General features: G+C 42.5%; 1 protein-coding gene across 5 annotated transcripts in view; it reads left to right on the top strand.

The window, feature by feature from the left end:
- The window catches only part of ARPC1B (actin related protein 2/3 complex subunit 1B), a 75794-nt gene that overhangs the window by 46651 nt on the left and 5611 nt on the right, over positions 1-23532 (top strand). For all 5 annotated transcript variants that reach the window (XM_075829991.1, XM_075829992.1, XM_075829990.1 and 2 more), the window contains 3 exons: positions 12400-12507; positions 13290-13496; positions 15669-15744. In XM_075829991.1, the coding sequence (XP_075686106.1) occupies positions 12400-12507; positions 13290-13496; positions 15669-15744 (391 nt within the window). The remainder of the gene's footprint in view (positions 1-12399; positions 12508-13289; positions 13497-15668; positions 15745-23532) is intronic.

Below are 23532 nucleotides of genomic sequence, written 5' to 3'. Positions count from 1 at the left end.
CTTCCCCTGCTTGTTTCAGAAGCGCCCGGGCCCGGCGACTCAGCAGCCGCAGCAGCAGCCGTCTGTTTTTAACAGCCGACACCCAAACCCTGTTGTGTGAATCCCTATGTGATTTGGGGTGGGTAGTCCCTTCCTACTTGCAACGGCCCGTCCTAGGCGACGGCATACAACTGGGCGACGGTCCCTACGCTCAATAAGTGCACGATAGACAAACAGACAAGGGTACACAGAAGCTAAGGGAAATGGGGCAGTTGCCCACGGCAACACAGTGAGCAAAAATAGTAGTGAACGAGCCGAGTCAAACCAGGAGTGCACGAAGTACAAATCGCAGAGCAGGAGCGTAGTCAGTAAAGCCAGTGTCAAAAATGAAGCAAGGTCAATAATCATAGCAGGAGCAGCAGAGCCAGGAAACAGAAAAGAATCACCGGCAAAGGAGGAGCAGGAAATGCAGGTATAAATAGACAGAGGGTGGGAGCTAGCACCATCTGGCCAGGCTGTGATAGGCTCTCCCACTCCTCAGCCTCCCAGCCTGACTGGTAGAAGATCGTGTCACTCTCTCAGACTTAGGAGCAGGTGCAGACTGATTACCCACGGGCCTCGACACAGAAGCGGTGTCTGGCAGATCCTTTACAGTACCCCCCCTTTTAAGAGGGGCCACTGGACCATTTCTAGGTGGACCTGGCTTATTGGGGAAGCGAAGATGGAAGCTCCTGAGCAATACCCCAGCGTGAACATCCCGGGCGGGTACCCAAATCCTCTCCTCAGGCCCGTATCCTCTCCAACGGACCAGGTTCTGGAGGGAGCCTTGGACGATCCTGCTGTCCACAATCTTGGCCACCTCGAATTCTACCCCTTCAGGGGTGAGAACAGGGACCGGAGGTTTTCTTGAGGGAGCCAAGGACGGGGAGCAGCGTTTAAGGAGGGAGGCATGAAACACGTTGTGTACTCGAAAAGACGGGGGTAACTCCAGTCGGAAGGAGACAGGGTTAAGGACTTCAATGACCTTGTACGGCCCTATATATCGGGGAGCAAATTTTTTCCTGACATGCTCAATGTGGGAGGACCAGTCCTTGGAAAACACAAGTATGTCATCAAGGTACACTACAAGAAATACCCCCAGGTAGTCTCTTAAAATCTCATTTATGAAATTCTGGAAGACCGCGGGAGCATTACACAAACCAAAGGGTATGACGAGGTATTCGAAATGACCTTCGGGCGTGTTAAATGCAGTCTTCCACTCATCCCCCTCTTTGATGCGGACAAGGTTATAAGCCCCCCGTAGATCAAACTTAGATCAGGAAACAAAGGAAGGGGATACTAGTTCCTTACAGTGACCTTATTCAAGTTTCGGTAGTCAATGCACGGCCTAAGACCACCATCCTTCTTCCCTACGAAGAAGAAGCCAGCACCTACCGGAGAAGTAGAGGGGCGAATGTAATCCTTGGCCAGGCATTCCTGGATATACTCTCTCATGGCTTCACGTTCGGGACAAGAGAGATTAAATATCCTACCCTTAGGGAGCTTAGCTCCTGGTACCAAATCGATTGCGCAATCGAATTCTCTATGAGGAGGTAACACTTCGGAGGCCTTTTTAGAAAAAACATCAGCGAAGTCCTGAATAAACTCAGGTAGAGTGTTCACCTCCTCAGGGAGAGAGAGAAAATTAACAGAAAAACATGACGTCATGCATTCATTACCCCATTTGGTAAGATCCCCAGTATGCCAGTTAAAAGTGGGATTATGCATCTGCAACCAGGGAAGGCCTAAAACCAAATCGGACGATAATCCCTGCATAACCAGTACAGAGCACTGCTCCAAATGCATGGAGCCAACAAGGAGTTCAAAAACAGGGGTATGCTGTGTAAAATAACCACTAGCAAGAGGAGTGGAGTCGATACCCACTACCGGGACAGGTTTAGGCAAGTCAATCAATGGCATAGCTAGAGACATAGCAAATTCCACAGACATAATATTAGCAGAAGACCCTGAATCCACGAAGGCACTGACGGTGGCAGACCTACCCTCAAAAGAGACCTGAAAGGGAAGCAAGATCTTATTAGGTTTCATATATATCGGAAATACCTGTACGCCCAAATGACCTCCCCGATGGTCAGTTAGGCGCAGAAGTTCTTCCGGCTGCTTATTCTTATGCCTAGGACAGTTGTTCACTTGATGCTTGTCATCCCCACAGTAGAAGCAGAGACCATTCTTCCTGCGGAACTCTCTACGTTGTTGGGGAGAGACGGAGGCCCCGAGTTGCATAGGTTCATCCGAGTTTTCCGTGGAAGAATGAAGCAATGGAACCTCGGGAGCCATCATGGGGGGGTCAGAGGGGAAGGCACAAAAACGTTCCAGTCGTCGTTCCCTGAGACGTCGGTCAAGACATACCGCTAAAGCCATAACCTGATCTAGGGAGTCAGAAGAGGGATAGCTAACAGGTCTTTTAGGGCGTTCGACAGACCCAATCTAAACTGGCACCTCAAGGCAGGGTCATTCCACCGAGAAGCTACACACCACTTCCTAAAGTCAGAACAGTACTCCTCAACGGGTCTCTTACCCTGACGTAAGGTCACCAGCTGACTCTCGGCAAAGGCAGTCTTGTCAGTCTCGTCATATATGAGCCCGAGAGCGAAAAAAAAAGATCAACAGAGAAAAGTTCAGGGGCGTCAGGAGCCAAGGAGAAGGCCAATTCTTGGGGCCCGTCCTGGAGCCGGGACATAATTATACCCACTCGCTGGCTCTCAGAACCTGAGTAGTGGGGCTTTAAATGGAAATAGAGCCTACAACTCTCCCGAAAGGAGAAAAAAGTCTTCCGGTCCCCTGAGAACCGGTCAGGCAACTTGAGGTGGGGTTCAAGAGGTGAGGTTGGGGGCACTACCAGGGTAGCATCATGCTGGTTGCCCTTCTGAGCCAGGGCTTGGACCTGTAGGGAGAGGCCCTGCATTTGCTGAGCCAGGGTCTCAAGGGGGTTCATAGTTGTGTCAGGGACCAGAGTAGAAAAGGTATATGGGCCTGTTATTATGTAATGTCGGGGTAGGGATACAGACAGGTGAGCCCTAATCTACCCGCCACTCAGTCCCTGCCTACTTGCAACGGCCCGTCTTAGGCAACGGCGTACAACTGGGCGACGGTCCCTACACTCAATAAGTGCACTACAGACAAACAGACAAAGGTACACAGAAGCTAAGGGAAATGGGGCAGTTGCCCACGGCAACACAGTGAGCAACAATAGTAGTGAACGAGCCGAGTCAAACCAGGAGTGCACGAGGTACAAATCGCAGAGCAGGAGCGTAGTCAGTAAAGCCAGGGTCAAAAATGAAGCAAGGTCAATAATCATAGCAGGAGCAGCAGAGCCAGGAAACAGGAAGAATCACAGGCAAAGGAGGAGCAGGAAATTCAGGTATAAATAGACAGAGGGCGGGAGCTAGCTCCGTCTGGCCAGGCTGTGATAGGCTCTCCCACTCCTCAGCCTCCCAGCCTGACTGGTAGAAGATCGTGTCACTCTCTCAGACTTAGGAGCAGGTGCAGACTGATTACCCACGGGCGTCGACACAGAAGCTGTGTCTGGCAGATCCTTTACTGGTAGGGTGGGTTTGGGTAGCTGTAAAGGCGCCAAAAACTATCTACTCACTGAAGTTATGGCTAGTGTTTGGCGTCTTTTCAGGCTCCCATGGCTGTTTCGAAGATTTGATCTGAGGTCAGTGGACAGGAGCTGGCTTCTGGGCTCTCTCTCTTGGCGCCAGCCTTGGCACTGCGCTGAATATGACTCACATGACATTACGATGTGTGTGTCAGACTTCAGTGTAGCGCCAAGGCCGGAGCAGAGAAGGAGAGCCGTGACATGGAACACAACACGTACCTAATCTATCATGTATCCAATCTATCACAAACTATGCACCACTCTTATAAAACTTTCACATTTTCAGACCCTAGACTGCCTTTTTGGTGGATCATTGTGGTAAAAACTGATGTTCAAAACTCATGACAACTAACGACAACTGATGGTTTTGTAGTAAAAATTTTGAAAAAGCCTGATGGCAACTGATGCATTTTTGCATCCGTTTTTGCATCAGTTGTAATCACTTGAGAGACATAAAAAACTGATGCTGATACAACTGACATATGCGAACGCACCCTAAGTGGAGTTAATAAACCGCAGTTAGAGCCCCTGTAAGTTCTTTTCTTTTACTTTTTCAATTGTTCACTGCTCTTTGTAACTGGGATAATGGATAGTAAGATTGGAGGTTTCTTCAGTGCACAGTTAGCCATGTGTATGCACGACTGGAGCAGGAGTTCCAGGGTGAATACGTGTGTGGCAGATGTGAGCATGTTGTTCACTTGGAAGCTCGCATTACAGATCTGGAGAAGCAAAATGCAACACTGGGGGCGATTGACAATCTTGAGCGGAGCATGCTGCTCACTGAGCACAGAGTTAGGGGGGTAGATCTGGAGGGTGAAGACATGGGTCAGCAGCATCAGGCAAATAGCTGGGTTAATGTAGTTAGGAGCAGTAGAAAGGGGTCCCAGAAAAAAAAATGCCAAGCCTGTTTCTGTTATTCCAAGCAAAATTGCCAAGTTCGGTGATGATGCGAGGGTGACAGTCTCAGAAATGGCGGCCCTAGTGGATCCTGATCTCCATAATAGCCAGGAGAACAGCCCAACTAGTAGTCAGTGGCATGGTAATGCAGGTAAGGAAAGACAATTAGTAGTTGTAGGGGATTCTGTAATCAGGAAGTCGGATAAAATAATTTGTCGCGAAGACCTTTGCTGTCTGCCTGGTGCCAGGGTTCAGCTTGTGGTGGAACGGGTGGATAAATTACTGGGGGGGGGGGCTGGTGATGATCTAGCTGTCGTGGTCCATGTGGGAACCAACGTCACAATACATTGTAGGTGGAGGAGCCTTAGGAAAAAAATTTAAGAACTAGTCTACAAGCTGAAGAGAAGGACCTCCAAGGAAGTATTCTCTGGAATGCTGCCTGTGCCATGCGCATCACAGGAAAGACAGTGGGAGCTCGAGAGGTTAAATGCATGGCTTAAGTCTTGGTGTAGAGGAGAAGGCTTTGTGTTCCTTGAGCACTGGGCTGACTATTCATTAGGGGTACAAACTGTATTCTGCACAAATTGCTCCTGAATGGAAGGGGGTCCGCTGTGCTGGGGGAGAGAATTCTAGCTGGGGTGGCGGAGTATTTAAACTAGGGCTGAGGAGGGCGGTCAAAGTAGAAAATAAAGGGGTAGTTAGGTTAGAGAGACACTATATTGGTGGGGCGACAATTAGACTGTGGGGAGAGGATTAGGCAACAGGATAAGGAGATCCTTTTATTACAAAACATCATTGAAGATAAAAATGCCCACAAAATGTTAAGTAATCACATTTCTGATACTGAATGTGAAAAATTGAAAGGCAAGTTAAAGTGTAAGTTCATAAATGCCAGAAGTCTAGCTAGCAAAATAGGGGAGCTGGAGGCCTTGGTACTGGAGGAAAATATAGATATAGTTGGTGTTGCTGAAACATGGCTAGACTCTTTACACGACTGGGCTGTAAATCTACAGTTTTACACTGTTTCGGAAAGACAGGGCAAATAGGAAAGGCAGTGGTGTATGTCTGTATGTGAGAAGTGATATGAAGGGGAGTTTGAAAGAGACATTAGAGGGTGAAGATTGTGAGGAGGTTGAAACCTTGGGGGTGTAATTACAAAGGGAGGTAAACCCTGGGAAAAATATTTTTGGTGTAATCTTTAGACCCCCCCCCCCCAATATAACTGAAGACATGGAAGCTATATAAACAGAAGGAGCAGGCAGCACAGAGGGGAACTGTAGTGGTAATGGGAGATTTTAATTACCCGGATATAAATTGGTGTCATAGTTCAGCTACAACTGCATAGGGGAGAAATTAATTCAACCTGTTTCAGGACAATTTTATGGCCCAGTTTGTGGAAGACCCGACTAGAGGTGAAGCTCTGTTGGATCTGGTCATTTCTAATAATGCGAGCTTGTTGGGAATGTCATTGTTCGTTAACCTCGGTGACAGTAAACACAATATAGTTGCATTTTACCATTTAAACAAACAGGCTGGGAGGGCAAAAACACTTAATTTTAAGAAGGCCAATTTCCCCAGGATGAGGGCTGCAATTCAGGAAGAACTAATGTCAAATAATGGTACAAATGATAAATGGGAGATCTTAAAATCTACTTTGCATAATTATAGTGCAACATTTATTCCAATAGGTAACAAGTATAAATGACTAAAATTAAACCCCACATGGCTTATACCTTCTGTAAAAAGGGCAATATATGAACAAAAAAAGGGCATTTCAAAAATACAAAAATTCAAAAAAAGTTATAAAATCAGCAAATATACAAAATGAAAGGCATGTTGCCAATATTAGCAAAACAAATCTCCAAAATTCTTCAAGTATATAAATGAGAAAAAGCCAAGGTCTGAACATGTAGGACCCCTAAATAGTGGTAATGGGGAGTTGGTCACAGGGGATCAAGGGAAGGCAGAGTTACTAAATGGGTTCTTTAGCTCTGTATATACAACAGAAGAAAGAGGAGCAGATATCGCCGGTGCCAGTGCTGTTAATGCATCAAATAATATACTGAATTGGCTGAATGTAGATATGGTCCAAGCTAAGATAAATAAAATAAATGTGCACAAGGACTGAACTACGTTCTTAACCCCTTCAGGACTGATCCTGTTTTGGTCTTGTGGACACAGAGGATTTGTTCATATCGGACATGTGTTACTTTATATGATAATAACTTGGGAATGCTTTTACCTATCCAAGCGATTCCAAGACTGTTTTCTCGTGACATATTGTACTTTATGTTAGTGAAATAAATGTGGTCGATAAATTCAATATTTATGTGTGAAAATTAGCAAAAGTTTGAGAAAATTTGCATTTTTCTGAATTTAAATGTATCTGCTTGTAAGACAGATCGTAACACCATATAAAATAGTTACTAATTAACATTTCCCATATGTCTACTTTATGTCTGCATAATTTTTTGAACATCCTTTTATTTTTCTAGGACGTTACAAGGATTACAACTTTAGCAGCAATTTCTCACATTTTCAGGGACCAGTTCAGTTCTGATGTGACTTTGAGGGGTCTATATATTAGAAGCCCCACCATAACTTGCCCCATTTTAAAAACTGCACCCCTGACGCATTTAAAACAGCATTCAGAAAGTGTTTTAACCGTTTAGGCGTTTCAGAGGAATTAAAGCAAAGTAGGGGTGAAATTAACAAATTTCATTTTTTTTTGCCGAAATTCAATTGTAATACATTTTTTTATGTAACACAGAAGGTTCTACTAGAGAAATGCAACTCAATATTTATTGCCCAGATTCTGCAGTTTATAGAAACATGTGGCCCTAGTGTGCTATTGGACAGAAGCACCGGCCTCAGAAGCAAAGGAGCACCTAGAGAATTTTGGAGCCTCCTTTTTTTAGAATATATTTTCGGCACCATGTCTGGTTGGATGAGGTCTTGTGGTGCCAAAACAGTGGAAACCCCCAAAAGTGACCTCATATTTGAAGCTACAGCCCTCAAGGAATTTTTCTAGAGATATATTTTGCATTTTGACCCCACAGGTTTTTTGCAGAATAAAGTGGAATTAGGCTGTGAAAAAGAATATCCAAATTTTTTCAACTAAAATGTTGACATTTCCAGTTTTACAAAGGATAAAGGAGAAAAAGCACCCCAATGGTTTGAAAGCCATTTCTCCCTACTACGACATCAGCCCACATGTGGTCATAATGTTTTTTTATTAGAAATTAATGAACCCTTTCAGGATTAATCCATTTTAGTTTTTCAGTCCCCGCCTTCTAAGAGCCATAACGTTTTTATTTTTCTGTCAATAGAGTGGTGTGAGGGCCTATTTTTTGTGGGAGGAGTTGTAGATTCTATTGACACCATTTAAAGTACCATATAATGTACTGGGAAATTGAAAATAAAATTCTTTGCCGGCTGAAACTGGAAAAAACTGTGATTCCTCCATTGTTTTTCTGGTTTAGTTTTTACGACGTTCACCGTGCGGTAAAGATGACAACTTTACTTTATTCTGCGGCTAAATGCAATTACGGTGATACCAAATATATATTGTTATTTTTATATCTTACTACTTTTACGAAGAAATAACTATTTGTTAAAAAGTAAGTTGTTTTGTTTCACCATATTCTGAGAGCCAGATCTTTTTTACTTTTTGGTTGATTGAGCGGTGTGAGGGCTTATTTTTGGCGTGACAAGTTGTAGTTTTTATTGGTACCAATTTTTGGTCCATACAACTTTTTGATCACTGTTAAAGGGGGTGGGGTATTAGCGGGATTCACTGGTTAGTGACACCCACTATTAATACCGCCTGTATAAACAGGGTCACTAGGGTTATGCCTAGTTCCCCTACCTTTTCCTTATGCTAACGTCGATCTAATTGCTTTAGCGGCTACTCAAGGGAATAAGACCGTATAGTAAATAAGGTAATATTTATTAACATACAGTAATCACTCTCATATATATAATACAGTAACTAATCACAGTACAGTATAAACACGGTATCACAATCCTAATTATACCACCACCCACTTACCTAAACATACACAGAATACAGTTACGTTACAACACAATACACATAAGTTACTTGTGATTATCACACGCTCACTATCTCTATCCCACTTCCTCCTAATCTAACTTTCCCTATACACTAACGGTTAATACGGGATAAGGAGGAACGAGGGGAATGGGTTTCTGTGTATCTAGGGATGTGCAGGTCAAGGGTCACTGCAGGGTACTTAGGGCAGCAAGGGTGAACTTAGGGAACACAGGGTTACTCAGAGTCTGGGACAGTAGGGACTGTACTCAGTGAGAGCAAGGGGTTAACTCAGGGACTCAGGGAAGCAAGGGTTAACTTAGGGAGAGCAAGGGGTTAACTCAGGGAAGCAAGGGTTAACTTACTCAGGGGGAGTAGGGACAGTTCTCAGGGAGAGCAAGGGGTTAACTCAGGGAACTTAGGGACTCTTGGACAGTACTCAGGGAGAGCAAGGGGTTAACTCAGGGAAGCAAAGATTACAGCAGGAGGAGACAGGGAGAGACAGGGTTAAGTGTAGCTATTGCTACACTTGATACTGTGACTCTTGTTGGTGGAGCAGAAGCAGAGGCAGAAGCAGGAGCCATAGCAGTTCGTTGGATGAGAGAGAGGTGAGCCATTCGTTCGTTGGTGAGGCATGCAGGCAGCTCTCAGCTGGTCTTCTGCTAGCTCCAGCTAGCTTCGGCTCCTGAGCGTACCGACGCAGGGCTATTTAACCCTGTCGGTACGCTCGCAGCGGGGGATGTGGCGCTTGCCCCTGGCTAGCATGGGTCGGCATGGTGATAATGTATCACCTGCCGACTCATGAGCGCCCGCACGAGACAGTCCGTGCGCGCGGGAGACTTGAAATGGAGACAGGGGATAACTATCCCTTGTCTCCATGGTTTCCAAACAAAGCAGGGCAATGCTAATTGCCCTGCTTCGCTTAGAACCGCATTCATGACCAGGGCTGTTGTTGTTACAGCCCTGGCTCATGATACATTATATGTATTATAAATACACATATATATTATATATATGTGTATATATATATATATATATATACATACACATATACACTGTATATATACACACACACATATATATATATATATATATATATATATATATAGGGACACTTCCCTTTACAATCACTATTATTAATTTTTTTTGAGAGCTAGGTCACCAAAAAACGTTTTAAATGCTTTATTTTTTACGGCGTTCACCGTGTGCTATAAATGACACTTTTACTTTATTCTGCAGGTTGATACGATTACGGAGATACTATATGTATATAGTTTTTTTTTATTTTTTGCAGCTTTTGCGCAATAAAATAACTTTTATATAAAATAATTAATTTTTTGTGTCACCATATTCTTGAAAGCTGTAACGCCTTTATTTTTCAGTAAAGAAAATAGCGATTCTGGTAATGTTTTTTGCAGTGTTCACAGTACGGGAAAAAATAACTTTATATTTTGAGTCTTTTTTAAACGTTTTCATTTGTTTCCTATAATAAAAGACTTATAGGAAAAAAAAACAGTTTTTGTTTTTGTAACTTCTAACTTTTATTTTTGCACTTTTATGAAAGATTTTTATTAACTTTTTTTTTTGTCCCACTAGGGAACTTAAAGACCTGCAGCTCTGATCGCTGCTATAATACAGTACACTACCTATGTAGTGTAATGTATTATAACTGTCAGTGTGACTCTGACAGGAAGCCTTTGGCTGGTCCTCGTAGGCTTCCATGCATGGCAGTCCCAGATGCCAATGTATGGCCTCTGGTTGCCATACAACAAACTTTCCCTGCAATGTTACATGATCGGGACCTGGACCAATCCGGTCCCGATCGTGTCTCCGGACCAGAGGCAGTTGTTGACAGCGCGATACGTGTGTCAGCGCCACTCTGAGACCCCAGATCGCTCTGTTGACACATATTGTGAATTCACGTTGGCGCTGCACAGAGCCCAGCTAGCGCCAACGTGCATTTTCTGTTGGCGGTCGGGAAGCAGTTAAAGAATTTCGTTCAGTTATTACTGTCCCCCTCTTCATAATATTCAAAGGTTCTCTAGTGACTGGTAAGAGACTGGCCTATTTTCAAAAAGGGCTCTAGGTCTTCCTCTGGTAATTATAGATCAGTAAGCTTAACATCCATCGTGGGAAAAATGTTTGAGGGGCTGTTGTGGGACTATATACAGGAGTATGTGACAAAAAATAACATTGTAAGTGACTGCCAGAAGGGTTTACCAAGGACAGAATTTGTCAAACCAACCTGATTTGTTTTTATGAAGAGGTGAGCGGAAGCCTAGACACAGGTGCCGCTGTGGATATAGTGTTTTTGGACTTTGAAAAGGCATTTGACACTGTCCCTTATAGACGTCTAATGGGTAAATTAAGGACTATAGGTTTAGAAAGTATAGTTTGTAATTGGATTGAAAATTGGCTCAAGGACTGTATCCAGTGAGTTGTGATTAATGATTCCTACTCTGAATGGTCACCGGTTATGTTATGTTATGTTAGAGTTAAGCCTTATTTACACGAACGTGTTTCATTGGGACATTCTATGTTTTTCATGCAGCATGTGTCCGCTGCGTGAAACTCACAGCATGACCTATACTTTAGCGTTTTTTGCGCATCACGCACCCAATGAAGTCAATGTGTGTGTGAAAATCACGCGCAGCACATGGACGCACTTCCGTGTGCTGCGCGTGATTCGCGCAACAGTTGTTCAAGAGATGAAGGGAAAAAATAAAACCACCTCCTTCATTTCATTTTCTAAACCTCAAAACCGCGTGTCATAAGGATGCCATATGCAGGAAAATCACGCAGCCACGCACCAAACACTGATGACACACGAAACTGCAATGCGCAAAAAACGCAGCATTTTTTGCGCGCGCAAAACGCACATGTTCGTGTAAATAAGGCCTTATACATCTGGGTACCAACAATCTGTATGCATCATATGTGCTAGAGGGATCTATACTGAGAAATTCACTTGTTGAGAAGGAACTGGGTGTACTTGTAGAACATAGACTAAATAACAGCATGCAATGTCAATCAGCTGCTACTAAGGCGAGCAAGATATTGTCGTGTATTAAAAGAGGCATGGAATCGCGAGACGGATATAATATTACCACTTTACAAAGCATTAGTGAGGCCTCATCTAGAATATGCAGTTCAGTTCTGGGCTCCAGTTCATAGAAAAGATGCTCTGGAGTTGGGAAAAATACAAAGAAGAGCAACGAAGCTAATAAGGGGCATGGAGAATGTAAGTTATGAGAAGAGATTAAAAGAATTAAACCTATTTAGCCTTGAAAAGAGACGACTAAGGGGGGACACGATTAACTTATATAAATATATGAATAGACCATACAAGAAATATAGTCAAATCCTGCTCCATCTAAAACCCCCAATAGACAAGGGGGCACTCCCTCCGTCTGGAGAAAAAAAAGTTTCAATCTGCAGAGGCGACAAGCCTTCTTTACTGTGAGAACTGTGAATCTGTGGAATAGTCTACCGCAGGAGCTGGTCAGAGCAGGGACAGTAGATGGCTTTACAAAGGCATAGATAATTTCCTAGAACAAAAAAATATCAGCTACTATGTAAATGTGTAGAATTTCTGTTTCATCCCTGCCCTTTTTTCCCTTCCCTTGGTTGAACTTAATAGGCATGTGTCTTTTTTTCACCTGTACTAACTGCAACTAAATCAAGCACATTGAAAAAAATCTGGTAACTGTAAATACTGCCTAATATTAATGTGAGATGAACATGTTAATGCAAAATTTAATCTTGCAGTACTAGTGATTATGTAACTTTTTGCACTTTTTTTTTATCATAGGTGGGTCTGCAAACATATCAAGAAGCCTATCCGCTCCACAGTTCTTAGCTTGGACTGGCATCCAAACAATGTCCTTCTGGCTGCAGGCTCCAGTGATTTTAAGAGCAGGTAACATCATTATTTTTTAGATGTAGAGCTGAGCTCAAACTGTAGAAAATATAATGATAACGACGATGAGGTCAGTATATAATGAGTTGATTATAAAGCTATTTGCTTATATACAGCATTTAGAGAAAATTTTCTCTATAGCAAATTGACCAATATGACAGAACTCCCCTTCATGCAAATGCCAATGCTTACCCTCCCCTTGCAATATTTATGGCATGCTGTAGTCCGTAAAAGAACTCCAGATCACAAGTGTGGCCATATTGAATTTAAAAATCAGCAACTTGAGTTGTGTCACATAGCAGCACATGACTGGTCATACAGTTTCTTTGCAAATACATGTTTTTCAGACTAGTCTAAAGTCTTTATTGTGGACTAGTCCTTTAAATAAAATGCAAATAATTCAAAGAAGTTTTAACTCTTTTTGGAATGAAGTGGCCTAGCAATCACATGATCTCTGCGGGTCTAGCTTCTAAAACCCTCAGCGAACAGCTGTAATCACTGTGCCAGCCGTAACTGTAGTATTACATGGCAGCTATCTAAATTAATGACTGCCAATGTAATACATGGATAGGCCGGGTCCATTTAGGTAGACAACCCCTTTAAATGATAAATAGTGATTGGACCTTTCCTGTGCCATCAAAAAAATAAATGCACAGTGTATATAGAGTTAACCAATTTTCAAAGCATTAGATTAGTTACAAACATCCTAATTTATTTTATTTTATAGTAAAATAAAAGCTTCTGTTATGATGTTTGTGACACACAATATATCTCCTTCACAGGATTTTTTCATCATATATTAAAGAGGTAGAGGAGCGTCCAGCTCCTACCCCATGGGGTTCCAAGATGCCTTTTGGTGAATTGATGTTTGAGTCCAGTAGCAGCTGTGGTTGGGTCCATAGTGTTTGCTTTTCTCACAGTGGAGACCGCATGGCCTGGGTGAGCCATGACAGCACTATTTGTATTGCCGATGCTGCAAAAAAGATGAGGTGAGAATATGAAATGTTTTGTTTTGCCAAAACTGAAAAAATGAGCGAAGACAAAAAAAATTATACTAAAAGGACTATGGTACAACTTTCATCTGTATTTCCACACTACACTGCTCTCTGGTAACAGGGGTCCAGCAGAATTCCGTATTTATTTATTTTGTCTGAACAGCCAATTAAAAACTGGTAAAAGATAAATAAAACCATTATTTACAGAGTAACACTTTATGTATAATTAAACTGTGAAACATTGTAAAATGTCATTTAAAGGGAATGTCACCAGCTTCATGGTGCCCTATGTGAGGGCAGCAGAAATTAGTGCCAAAACTATGTATTACTTGTCTACGATCAGTAGCACGTATTTATGAGCTGCTCCTAGCCCCCCCGCCCCCCAACCGGCCACTGATTGACAGTTATCTACCCATACCGTGCAACATGGAGAAAGCTGCCAATAAGCGGCGGGTGGGCGGGGCTAGTCACAGCTTATAAATATCGAGGACTCCATGGATTGTCCCCATTAGTAATAATCCTCACTGTGTCACATACAACGTCTTGACGCTATCTGGCGTCAGGGCATTGTATGCACCGCAACGCAGACCATTGCCAAGGCCTGATGTGGCAGCCTGAGGGGATCTTCCCTGCCGGGCCTGTTAACAACCCTATGACCGCGATTGTTATGTTACTGCTCTGGGCTATAACAGAATGTGTTTACAAAGTTACTCAACTTTTTACATAAATTATATCTATATACACACTGTAAAATCATGTTCAAATGTCAACCTATGCATCAAATAAAGGGGTTGTCTCATCAAATACATTGTTGGCACATCGCTGGAATATCCTAGCAATATGCTATCAATGTCTTTGATGAGACAACTAGTTTAAAGAGGCTCTGTCACTAGATTTTGCAACCCCTATCTGCTATTGCAGCAGATCGGCGCTGCAATGTAGATTACAGTAACGTTTTTATTTTTAAAAAACGAGCATTTTTGGCCAAGTTATGACCATTTTTATATTTATGCAAATGAGGCTTGCAAAAGTACAACTGGGCGTGTTTACAGTAAAAGTACAACTGGGCGTGTATTATGTGTGTACATCGGGGCGTTTTTACTTCTTTTACTAGCTGGGCGTTAGGAATGGGAGTGTATGATGCTGACGAATCAGCATCATCCACTTCTGTTCGTTAACACCCAGCTTCTGGCAGTGCAGACACACAGCGTGTTCTCGAGAGATCACGCTGTGACGTCACTCACTTCCTGCCCCAGGTCCTGCATCGTGTCGGCCACATCGGCACCAGAGGCTACAGTTGATTCTGCAGCAGCATCAGCGTTTGCAGGTAAGTAGCTACATCGACTTACCTGCAAACGCCGATGCTGCTGCAGAATCAACTGTACCCTCTGGTGCCGATGTGTCCTCGCTCGTCCGACACGATGCAGGACCTGGGGCAGGAAGTGAGTGACGACACAGCGTGATCTCTCGAGAACACGCTGTGTCTGCACTGCCAGAAGCTGGGCGTTCTGAAGAGAAGTGGATGATACTTCTCGTCAGAACGCCCAGCTAGTAAAAGAAGTAAACACGCCCTGATGTACGCACATAATACACGCCCACTTGGACTTTTACTTTAAACACGCCCAGTTGGACTTTAGCAAGCCTCATTTGCATAAATACAAAAATGGTCATAACTTGGCCAAAAATGCTCGTATTTTAAAAATAAAAACGTTACTGTAATCTACATTGCAGCGCCTATCTGCTGCAATAGCAGATAGGGGTTGCAAAATCTGGTGACAGAGCCTCTTTAAGGCATGGCAAATAAATCAAGGTAAGCAAATTGAAGTCCAAAAACATATATTTGTTATTTTTGCAATGATAAGCACATTTGGTTTTCAACTATTCTTATATCAACGCCATATTGTGTGTGTATATTACATTGTTAGAATATTTATGGATTGACAGATTCCAAAAAGCACAAATGCCCTAAAACCCATAAGCCACAATTCTTTCTATAATTGTGCTTACAACTCCTGACTGACTCGGTGCAGTGTAACGTGGACTTTACAGGAATGCTTAATATTTGCCTGTCCCAGTCAAATGCAGAGATGACCAAAATGTTGTATTATTTGTTGGTTTAGTTTGGCCAGTTCTAAATCTATTTAGCTGTTTTTGCTTGTTTTTCAGGTTCACTACTCTAAAAACCGATAATTTACCTCTGCTGTGTGTAACATTTATTACTGAAAATAGTTTAATAGCTGCTGTAAGTACACTTATCTTTTCAATCTCTCTAAAAATTATCATGACGGTCATGTTTTAGTCACTACAATATCTAACAATATCTCTAATAGTCTCTAATATATATCCTCTGGTTTTGCTCTGTATTGTAATGTTTTATATTCGTTTTTGTAAAAAAGGTTGTAGGCAATCTTCATGAGGTGGATATCTACTGTTGTGATATTAAAGGGTCTTGCAATCTATTTGTTACCAAGTTGTGACAGATGGGGGGATTAATATGTATGAGTTATCGGCGTTGCTATGGTCTTAACCCCTTCCCGCTTTGGCCACTTTTGACCTTCCTGACAGAACCTAATTTTTCAAATCTGACGTTTCGCTTTATGTGGTAATAACTTCGGAATGCATTCACCTATCCAAGCGATTCTGCGATTTTTTTTCTTATGACACATTTGACTTTATGTTACTGGCAAAATTTGCTCGATACATTCAGTATTTACTGTATTTTTCGGACTATAAGACGCCGTTTTTAGCAAGAATAAATCTTGCTAAAAAGTCCCTGCGTCTTATAGCCGGCAGTCAAGGGACCTGGCAGCGCCGGGCCCCCTGACCATTCCTTACCTAACCCCTTCCCGACCCGTGATGTGCCGGCACATCATGGAGCGGGGAGAGTATGATGTATGGAGCGGGCTCACGCGCTGAGCCCGCTCCATACACTGCAGGTGTCAGCTTCTGACACGCTGCTCTAATGGCCAGGAACAGAGATGGCACTGTTCCTGGCCATTTAACTAGTTAACTGCCGGGGTCAATAGCGACCACGGCATTTATAGTGGTTTTCCCATGAAGTACATTTATGACATATCCACGCTGCTTTTGTAACTGCCATTCACTACGATGGGAGTTACGGAAACAACCTAGCTCAGCGAGTTACGCTGTTTCCGCAACTCATCGATGTATTGCAGTGTATTGTACCAGCGATCTAATGGCAAAAAATTTGGCAAAAAATGTAAAAAATTTGCATTTTTCCAAATTTAAATGTATCTGCTTGTAAGACAGGCAGTTATACCACACAAAAACTGTTGCTATTTAACTTTTTTGCCTCCTTTTTATTAGAAAATATTTTAGGCACCATGTCAGGTTTAATTTTTAATCAATTTTTTTTGTAACAGAAAGTTTTACCAGAGAAATGCAACTCAATATTTATTGCCCAGATGCTGCAGTTTTTAGAAATATCCCACATGCGGTCCTAGTGTGCTTATGGACTAAAGCACCGGCCTCAGAAGCAAAGGAGCACCTAGTGGATTTTTGGCCTCCTTTTTATTAGAAAATATTTTAGGCACTATGTCAGGTTTGACGGGCTCTTGCGGTGCCAAAACAGTGCAAATCCCCCAAAAGTGACCCAATTTGGGAGACTAAACACCTCAAGAAAATTGCTCCCATCAAAGGCCGAGAAGGACTTCCAGGCAGCGAGCGGTAGGCAGCGGCCAGCATTTTGACCGCACAGGTTTATTGCAGAAATTATTGGAATACATGAAAATTAAAATCTACATTCTTTCAAAGAAAATGTAGGTTTAGCTAATTTTTTTCCTCAATTCCACAAGGACTAAAAGAGAGAAAGCACCGCAAAATTTGGAAAGCAATTTCCCCCGATTAAAACAATACCCAACATGTGGTCATAAACAGCTGTTTTGACACACAGCAGGGCTAAGGGTATGTGCACACGTAGTGACCAAAAACTTCTGAAAATACAGAGCTGTTTTCAAGGGAAAACAGCCCCTGATTTTCAGACGTTTTTTGAGCAACTCGCGTTTTTCGCAGCGTTTTTCGCGCCGTTTTCGCGCCGTTTTTTATGTCCGTTTTTGGAGCTGTTTTCATTGGAGTCTATGAGAAAACAGCTCCAAAAACGTCCAAAGAAGTGTCCTGCACTTCTTTTGACGAGGCTGTATTTTTACGCATCGTCGTTTGACAGCTGTCAAACGACGACGCGTAAATGACAGGTCGTCTGCACAGTACGTCGGCAAACCCATTCAAATGAATGGGCAGATGTTTGCCGACGTATTGTAGCCCTATTTTCAGACGTAAAACGAGGCATAATACGCCTCGTTTACGTCTGAAAATAGGTCGTGTGAACCCAGCCTTAGAAGGGAAAGAGCACCATTTGACGTTTGGAGCTCAAATTTAGCAGGAATGGTTTGCGGAGGCAATGTCACATTTGCAGAGCCTGTGAAGAACCAAAACAGAGAAAATACCCAAAAAGTGACTCCATTTAGGAAACTACACCCCTTGAGGAATTCATCTAGGGATGTAGTGAGCATGTTGACCCCACAGGCATTTCATGTTTTTTATTCAATGTCAAATACTTTTGTGTCAAGAAAGACAAAAGTACAGTAGGTATGATACTTTTATTGGCTAACCATAAAAGTTCTATATGCAAGCACAGAGGCCCCTTCGTCAGGCAATGTACAAATGAATGACTGAGAAAAAAAAGCACAACATTTAAGATGTTACACAAAGACAATTAGTACATGAGGTGATACATCATTCAGATAACCCGGGGCAATAAACTGAGGTTATAGGTGTGATGAATTAGGAGTTAAGGCATCTGGATTCAGTCTGATGGGGCAGTGAAAATAAAAATAATCCTTTTTCTTCAATAAGACGTAGCGTTAGCTCAAAATCTTTCATTTTCTCAACAAAAAGGAAAAAAAGTGCCCCAGCATTTGTAAAGCAACTTTTCTGGAGTACGGAAATACCCCATATGTGGTCATAAACTGCTGTTTGGACACACGGCAAGGATCCGAAAAGACTGAGCGCCATTTGGCTTTTGGAGTACAGATTTTGCTGGATTGATTTCTTAGCACCATGTCGCTTTTGCAAAGCCCCTAAGGTACCAGTACAGTGGAAACACTCCAAAATTGACTCCATTCACTAAACTACAGCACTTGAAGAATTAATCTACGGGTGTAGTGAGCATTATGAGCCCACAGATGTTTCATAGATTTTGTTAGAATTGGGCAGTGAAAAGAAAAAATATTCTTCAATAAGATGTAGCTTTAGCTCAAAATTTTCTCAACAAATAAAAGAAAAAAAGAACCACAACATTTGTAAAGCACATTCTCCGGAGTACGGCAATACCCCATATGTGGTCATAAACTGCTGTTTGGGCACACACTAGGGTTCAGAAGGGAAGGAGCACCATTTGGCTTTTGGAGTACAGATGTTGCTGGATTGGTTTCTGGTCGCTATGTCGCATTTGCAAAGCCCCTGTGGGACCAAAAATGTGGAAACCCCCCAGAAGTGACCCCATTTTGGAAACTACACCCCTCAAGGTATTCACCTAGGGACTTTGCAAAGGCATTTGACACTGTCGCTTATAGACGTCTAATGGGTAAATTAAGGACTATAGGTTTAGAAAGTATAGTTTGTAATTGGATTGGAAATTCGCTCAAGGACTGTGTCCAGAGAGTTGTGGTCAATGATTCCTAAACTGAATGGTCCCCGGTTATAAGTGGTGTACCCTAGGGTTCCGTGCTGGGACCACTATTATTCAACTTATTTACTAATTATATAGAGGATGGGATTAATAGCACTATTTCTATTTTTGCAGATGACACCAAGCTATGTAGTATTGTTCAGTCTATGGAAGATGTTCGTAAATTGCAAGCTGATTTGGACACACTAAGTGTTTGAGCATCCACTTGGCAAATGAAGTTTAATGTAGATAAATGTAAAGTTATGCATCTGGGTACCAACATTCTGCATGCATCATATGTCCTAGGGGGAGCTACACTGGGGGATTCACTTGTTGAGAAGGATCTGGCTGTACTTGTAAATCATAAACTAAATAACAGCATGCAATGTCAATCAGCTGCTTCAAAGACCAGCAAGATATTGTCGTGTATTAAAAGAGGCATGGACTCGCGGGACAGGGATGTAATATTAGCACTTTACAAAGCATTAGTGAGGCCTCATCTAGAATATGCAGTTCAGTTCTGGGCTCCAGTTCATATAAAGTATGCCCTGGAGTTGGAAAAAATACAAAGAAGAGCAATGAAGCTAATAAGGGGCATGGAGAATCTAAGTTATGAGGAAAGATTAAAAGAATTAAACCTATTTAACCTTAAAAAAGAGGACTAAGGGGGGACATGATTAACTTATATAAATATATTAATGGCACATACAAAAAATATGGTGAAATCCTGTTCCATATAAAACCCCATCAAAAAACAAAGGGGCACTCCCTTGGTCTGAAGAAAAAAAGGTTCAATCTGCAGAGACGACAAGCCTTCTTCACTGTGAGAACTGTGACTCTATGAAATAGTCTACTGCAGGAGCTGGTCACAGCAGGGACAGTAGATGGCTTTAAAAAAGGCTTAGATAATTTCCCAGAACCAAAAAGTATTAGCTCCTATGTGTAGAAATTTTTCTCTTCCTTTTTCCCATCCCCTGGTTGAACTTGATGGACATGTGTCTTTTTTCAACCGTACTAACCATGTAACTATGTGTAGCGAGCATGTTAACCCCGCAGGTGTTTTGCAGAAATTAGTGTGCACTTGATGTTGCAGAGTGAAAATGGGATTTTTTTCCATAGATATGCCAATTTGTGGTGCCCAGCTTGTGCCACCATAACAAGACAGCTCTCTAATTATTATGCTGTGTTTCCCGGTTTTAGAAACACCCTACATGTGGCCCTAATCTTTTGCCTATCGACAGGGCTCAGGAGTGAAAGAGTGCCATGCGAAGTTGAGCCTAATTTGGCAACTTGCACAGTATTGGTTCACAATTGCAGAGGCGCTGATGTGAAATAATAAAAGAAACCCCTGAGAAGTGACCCCATTTTGGAAACTACACCATTCAGTGGCAAATATGTCATGCCCAGCTTGTGCCACTGGAGACACACACCCCAAAAATTGTTAAAAGTGTTTTCCCGGGTATGGTGATGCCATATATGTGAAAGTAAACTGCTGTTTGGGCACACTTGTAGGGCTCAGAATGGAAGGTGCGCCATTTAGCTTTTGGAGCATGGATTTTGCTTGGTAGTAGTTTTGTTTGGAGTTTTATTGGTATTTCAGTTTATAATGTGGGGGTACATGTAAGCTGGGCAGAGTACATCAGGGGCATAGTCAGGGGGTATAATAATGGGGTAAACAATAAAATAATCCATAGATATTTATTACGCTGTGAAGCAATCCTTTCTGCACAGGCCAGTGTCGCATTGATAAATTATGTCCTTCCTTATCCCCCTTTTGGCCCACACTCCACACCTTTGCAGTTTGGGGAATTTTGCTGGGAAAGTGTCGTCCTGGTATAATACAGGCACCCTCACTTCCATCAGATATGTTTGGCCCCTTCCCTTCCTGGTTCCCTAACTTTAATTTTTGAAATAAAAACACAGCAATTCTGGCATAGTTATATATATATATATATATATATATATATATATATATATATATATAGCGTTCACCACGTCATAAATTACATGTTAACTTTATTCTGCGGGTAAGTACAATTCCGGCTATACCAAATTTATAGTGCTTTTTTATGTTTTACAACTTTTTGCACAATAAAATTACTTTTCTGAAAATAATGTATTTTTTTCTGTCGCCATGTTGTAAGAGCCATAACGTTTTAATTTTTTTATCGACAGAGTTGTATAGGGGGTTTTTTGGAGACAAGCTATAGTTTTTATAGGTACCTATTTTGGATACATGCGACTTTTTGATCACTTTTTATTTAAATTTTTGGAAGACAAAGTGACCAAAAAAACAGCAATTCTGGCAGTATTTTTTCGTGTGTTTTTTTACGGCTTTCACTGAGTGGGACAAATAACATAATATTTTTATAGTTTAGGTCGTTATGGATGCAGGGATACCAAATATGTATGGTTTTATTTTCTTCAATAACAAATGACTTGATAAGGGAAAAAGGGCAACTGTGTTTTATTTTATTACTTGAAACTTTTATTTTATTTTTTACAACTTTTATTTTTCCTTTTTTTTACACTTTTTTTTAGTCCCACTAGGAGACTTGAAGGTCCAACTATTTGATTGATGTTCGAATACATTGCACTACCTATGTAGTGCAATGTATTAGAACTGTCAGTTGTTCACTGAAAGCAAACCGATCAGGCCCCGGCTGCGGCCGGGGCCTAATCGGCTTCCGTAATGGCAGACAGAAGGCCATTGTTAGGCCTCCTGTTGCCTCCTGTTGCCATCGCATGGCAGGCTGCTGAATTGCTACAAACCACTAAGATGCAGCCACTGCTGATGACGCCGGCTCAGCTTCTGAGCCGGAAACTGAGCCGGCACCATCTTGCCGATGGTACCGGAAGCCTTCTAGGCGCACGCCTCCATTGCTAGCAGACAAGGAGGCCACCAGTTGCCATTGCAGCCACCGGCAACCCAGCGATCACGTTGCTGGGGTGCCGGTAGCTAAAAAAACCCTCACATGATGCGATCTCTATTGAACACAGCATCTGAGAGGCTAGCTCCGGTCCTGGCCGTTACATCAGGGTGCCAGCTGTCACATACAGCTGGCATTCGGCTGTCACCGCGACGTAATAGTACTGCGCTTTGCGGGAAGCCCTGCCCAACAGCGCCGTATATATACGACGGATGTCGGGAGGGGATTAAAAGACACTGCCTCTAGGTGGCTATTACTTTTTAAATGAAATTTAGCACTACAGAACATACAGGAGAATGCAGTAGTTATCAGATACATTCACAGGCAGAAAATACACCAACTCCAGTGATTCTGTTGCCATCTTCTCTGACAGGAATCGTTCTATTTCCTCATTTACTAAACCTGTAACAGAATGCCATAAACTCTTCTTTTCAGCCACGACTCATCTCTACAGGGTCTGCTGTTCAGACATCTTCGGTTCCTCACTTTTCCATCATCCTCCCCAACAGAAACTCCCCACCCCCTAATACTGTCTGATTTTTTGCATAGTAACCCCAAATACTATACTACAGAAATATTAGTGCCATAGGCCCCCTTGAAAATACTAGTACCACACAGATAGTGCCTGTACAATAATTAGTGCCACACAAAGTGCCCTCAAATATAATTGTGGCCAGTAAATCGTGCCTCTGACAGTAATAGTGCCACAGACATAGGGTCCTCTAAAAAAATGTCAAAAAGCTGATAGTGCCTCTGACATTAATAATACCCTCTAAGTGCCCCGAAAAAAAATTGGCAGGTAGATAGTGTCGGACAGTTATAGTGCTCAAGCAGTGCTTCCAAAAATAATTGTATGAAGCCGTGGGTCCCCCAATTGTAAAAATGCTTCTCCAGAACCCCAGAGTAATAGTGCATCCCATAGCAATAATGCTCCCCCACAGTGCCCCCATCAGTAATAGTCATCCCCAGAGGCTTAGCTGAAGGCTCATGGGGCCCAGGTGCAAAATTTCAGCTTAGGTCCTCAAATGCCTTCGCCACCACCGATTCCAAAATCCATATTTTACCCTATATACATTATGTATACATCATATGAGTAAGGGCTCATGCACACAGACATATTACAGCTCTGCACAACTTAGGCTGGATTCACACGACCATGTTACGTCCGTAATGGACGGAACGTATTTTGGCCAGAAGTCCCGGACCGAACACAGTGCAGGGAGCCGGGCTCCTAGCATCATAGTTATGTACGATGCTAGGAGACCCTGCCTCACTGCAGGACAACTGTCCCGTACTGTAATCATGTAATCACGTAACATGGTCGTGTGAATCCAGCCTTACGATGCAAAGCTGTATGATGCAGTGATATGGCTACCATAGCAGCATCACATATGCGGCCCTACTGTACCTCTTA

The sequence above is a fragment of the Rhinoderma darwinii genome, chromosome 6 (assembly GCF_050947455.1).
Source record: "Rhinoderma darwinii isolate aRhiDar2 chromosome 6, aRhiDar2.hap1, whole genome shotgun sequence".
NCBI classification, from domain to species: Eukaryota; Metazoa; Chordata; class Amphibia; order Anura; family Rhinodermatidae; genus Rhinoderma; species Rhinoderma darwinii.
Note: the sequence above shows the minus strand (reverse complement) of the source record. Positions and strands in the feature narration are given on the sequence as shown.